The sequence below is a fragment of the Corvus brachyrhynchos genome, unplaced genomic scaffold, assembly GCF_000691975.1.
Source record: "Corvus brachyrhynchos isolate BGI_N302 unplaced genomic scaffold, ASM69197v1 scaffold3, whole genome shotgun sequence".
Lineage (NCBI taxonomy): Eukaryota > Metazoa > Chordata > Aves > Passeriformes > Corvidae > Corvus > Corvus brachyrhynchos.
Window position 1 is genome coordinate 126,241 of NW_008237619.1, and position 4,127 is coordinate 130,367.

A 4,127-nucleotide genomic window follows, 5' to 3' on the forward strand; every position below is an offset into this window, starting at 1 on the left:
CGCCCCCCGGCGGCGGGGGGAAGATGGCGAACCGCAGCCTCCGCTTGCTGCTCTTCGCTTACGTGGGGGTCCTGAGCTGTAAGTGGCCGCGTCCCTGCCCCACGGGGCTATCGCGAACCGCCGCCTCGGGGAGCACCCCGGGCTCCCCGCCCCGCTACGGCGCTGGGTTGTGGGGGGACGGCCCCCGCGAAGTCGCTATGTGTATATTGAGGGGGAAGGCTCCTGGAGGTGTCGCTTTCCCTCCCTCATCCCGGAGAGAGAGGAGCCAAGTCGCGTCTCCAAGAGCGAAACATGAACGAGCGCGTCCCCCGCCACAGCCAGGGCGGTGTGCGCTGATTCTTTCCATGTGACTCTTCTTTTCGGGCAGATGTAACCTGTTTAAGGCCAGGCTGGTTTAAGTGCCAGTCAGCGGCCGTCTGCCACCGTGCAAACTTTAGGATGCGGGCTGCGTAGTTTGCTTTTCTGATGGCCTTTACAAGGTGAATGAGCAAAGGGCGGGACCGCGTTTTCTGCTGCCAGCACTGGGTGCTGCATTTCCAGAACAGACTTGAGTTTCCAGTATTTTTATGGTCCTAACTCCTTAAAAACAAAAGGGTAAGGTTAGAAAAAGTTGGACAAAGATTCCCTAGCCAGAAAGCACGCATAAATAATAGGAAAAAACAGATCGTCCGGACACATACCTGCACAAAACCAGTGAATTAACAGTGTTAGTAGTGCCAGTCATGATACAGCTGTCACTTTCAGATCACATCTTACAGTGCTTCTGTTGTATGCTTCTTATGTCTTATTGGTTTTTTGGGGAAAGGGCTGTACATGGAAATAGTGTTTTGAAAAGACTTATGTAGCAGAGTCGTGCAATGAAATGCCCACCTGGGACCAGTCCAGGATGGATTCTCAATCCGTTGAAGATGTGGAACATCCATGGTACTGATGCTGGGTATATTTTGAGGTTTACCTTTCATTCCTCCTAACAGAACATTACCTAACAGAAAGTTGTGTGTGTGTAAACTTTTTTTTGCAGAGTCCTGTAGTGGAGAGACTTGAAGTGATGCATGTCTGATAGGTCTTTTCCTCTCTTTCTGCTCCTACAAGACCTTATAGAATTGTTGGGCTGTTAGCTGAACAGCTAGTGCAGAAATCCTCTTTCACATAGTAAATAATAATAATAAATATGATTTTCTTTTTCTTTTTTTTTACTTCATTTCTTCTTAATTGCATGATATATCTGAGCAGGTGAAGCTGCTGTGGTATTTTTTGGTGACACGTTTCAGTGTGTTCAGGCTGCTCAGCCTTCTGGTTAGTTGTCTGTTGCCAGTGCTGGCTTTGACTGCTAAGGAAATGATAGAGAGTGCAATACAGTGCATCAAAGTCTGGTGCCTACATTGTTATCAGACTTGGAGGTTTCTTCTTGGTGGGTGGGGTTTTTTTCCCCTTCCTGCCCCAATTCCAAAGAAATACCAGGTGGAAAGCAAGTTTACAAGCAAGGGGCTGATAAGAAGTCTTTTCATTAAGAAAGTGACTGTAGGTGAGTGGGTGTGCAAATGCTTATTGTTTGTGGGAGCCAGAGGAAAACCAGGCAGAAATCCAGGCAACCAGGAGTCTGCTGCTGCTCCTGTGGCTGGAGTGTGTTCACATTAACAGTAAGGCTGGGTAATTCTGGTGTCCAAGTCAGGCATATGGGCTGAGCAGCCTCTTATGTGGGACCCATATTCTCTGGAGATGGTGGGAAATGGGCAGAAATTACTGAGGAAAAGAAAGTAGTGGTTGATACCTCACAAGCAGCATAGGGGTCGGCCTCTTCTCCCAGGCAACCAGCAACATGGCAAGAGGATACAGCCTCAGGCTGAGTTGGGGAGGTTCAGGTTGGACATCAGGAAGAACATGGAACTTGGTTGTAAAGCACTGGAACGGGCTCTCAGGGAGGTGGTAGGGTCACCATCCCTGAAAGTGTTCAAGAAACAACTGGACATGGCACTCAGTGACCTGGTCTAGTTGTGAAGGTGGTGATTGGTCAAAGGTTGGACTCAATGGTCTTGGAGGTCTTTTCCAACCTGTGGTTATATTGTGGAGCAGGTGTAGAGAACTTTCTTGGTAGTTAAGCTGCAAAAATTAAAAGCTGTATAAATTGATCACAGGGCATCAGCATAGCCAAAGTAGATGAGGTTTGGATTGCTTTTCATTGAGAACCTGCTAAGAAATATTCATGACCTGCAGAAATTGTAGTTTCTGTGAGCTAATCTTCCCTTCCATCTTTAATTTAGGGGAAAGTAAGGGAACTGGGGGTCTTTAATGATGTTCTCTCTTGGCATGAGCTTCTGAAACTGACATCTGAAAGTTGTAAAAGGTGCCACAGCATAAGACTTGTGAGCTCTGTTGACAAGACAGAATATGTACAGAAATTATTGTTATAAACCATCATGGCTTCTTGGGAGGAGATAGTATGCACTGACCAACTGGCCTTTCTGTGAAGCATCTAGGTGTGATTCTTCTGAACATTAGTGCACATTGAAATTAGACTTCAGCTGGTGATGCTAGAAACAAATGCAGTATAATGTGTCTGTGTGAGGACAATGCAGAGGCAATAAATAGTAGTCTTACATAAATATTTGGAGCTCACTTGGGGTAGTTTGAGCAATAAATAAGGTGATATTTTGTTTATTTGTTTATTTTGGCTTAAGAAAACCCCACTCCTTATTCCTCAGAAATCTTTCACTCAGGTACAGAGATTCTAGACCAAAGAAGCCTTTTGTTTCTTCCCCCTCCCCCCCCCCCCCCCCAACAAGAAATCATAAAGCATGACTTGCATTGCTTTGAGAATTGACAGTGGAAGTGTTTAAACTATACTTTCTTGACTCTATGTGATACACAACTGATGTACTCAAATTTGAGACTATTGTCAACCCTCAGTCTTTTGTTGAACACTCTTTGTTTGTTTGTTGATTAGCTTGGTAGGAACTGATTTCTAAATTAGGCCATATTTAGGTGAGATGGGATTTCTTAAATTGTAAGACTGCATCCTTCTCTAGTAATATCTGTTCAACATAATGCTATAAAGCAGACTGCCTGGTTTTGGAGCGGGAGTAGGGGAAGAGGCATCAATTGAATGTTCATTCTCTTGCTGGTTTAGGTGAGAAGCGGTATTTCTTTGCTAAAGGCTGCTCAAGGTTTAGAAACATGCACAGACTCTTAGATACTCCAACATAAGTTGTAAGAGGAGAATAAGCTGCTAATATATAAACAAACAAATGAAAACTAAGTACAAAAAAGCAATGTTTGTTTCTAGTCTTCAGCCTAACATTTTTCATTTATGACTATGGTGATGCTGCACAAGATACCCAGATGCTTCTAAAACTGATACAAATTGACATGGTGGGAAGACTATTTCTGTCTTTAAAAGGGATACAAGGTTCTGTCCAGCTTATTTTATAACCTTTACAATTTTACTTTCTTGTTTAGATCCTCAGGGCCCAGAAGAAACTGGCTGTGAGTTACTGGCATGTCTCTCAGAAATCATGGTTTTGCTGCATTTCAGCAAGTCATGCAGTTTTCCTTAAACCTGGGCATGCTGCTTGGAAGGGCCTCTGTATTCCTGAGAAGGCTCCGCCAGAAGTGTTACTGTTCTGTCTCCCTCCTGTCTATCCCCAGCAGAGAGGAGGCAGAGAGAGCTCTTCCTTGGCTGGCCCCATGGTATCATTCTTCTAGGCTGCTGGCTCCACAGCCTATTATTGGATGTGCAGAAGAGAAAATGAGGGTGGCTGTCTTCCCTCACTGCACACAGGAGACAAGAAACATGCCTGGAAATGTCACATCAAGACAGTTGCGATTCCTTGTCTCTTTTTAAGGTGGATGTAGGCAACAGGAGGACTTGCCTTTGTTATTGCTTAGCCTCCGAGGTCCTGTTTTCTCAGCTTTAATGTTGCAACATTTCTTTGTTCATGTTGTAGGATACGTATTTCTGGTAATTGTTAATATCACAGGGCATCTGGCATTAATAATCAGAGTTAAAACTACCACTGTCATTAGCAGATCTAATTGAACCTGGATGAAGTCTTCCCTCCCATTAGCTATTTAACTGAATTACACAAAGATATTTTCGTGATTATTTCCTGTATTATACCTATAATTCC

General features: G+C 44.3%; 1 protein-coding gene across 4 annotated transcripts in view; it reads left to right on the forward strand.

Moving 5' to 3' along the window:
* Positions 1-6: 6 nt before the first annotated feature.
* JAM2 (junctional adhesion molecule 2) overlaps positions 7-4,127 on the forward strand; it is a 50,325-nt gene continuing 46,204 nt past the window's right edge. For all 4 annotated transcript variants that reach the window (XM_008631654.2, XM_017731667.1, XM_017731666.1 and 1 more), the window contains exon 1: positions 7-78. In XM_008631654.2, coding sequence (XP_008629876.1) covers positions 24-78 — 55 coding nt within the window. In that variant the 5' untranslated portion in view covers positions 7-23. The remainder of the gene's footprint in view (positions 79-4,127) is intronic.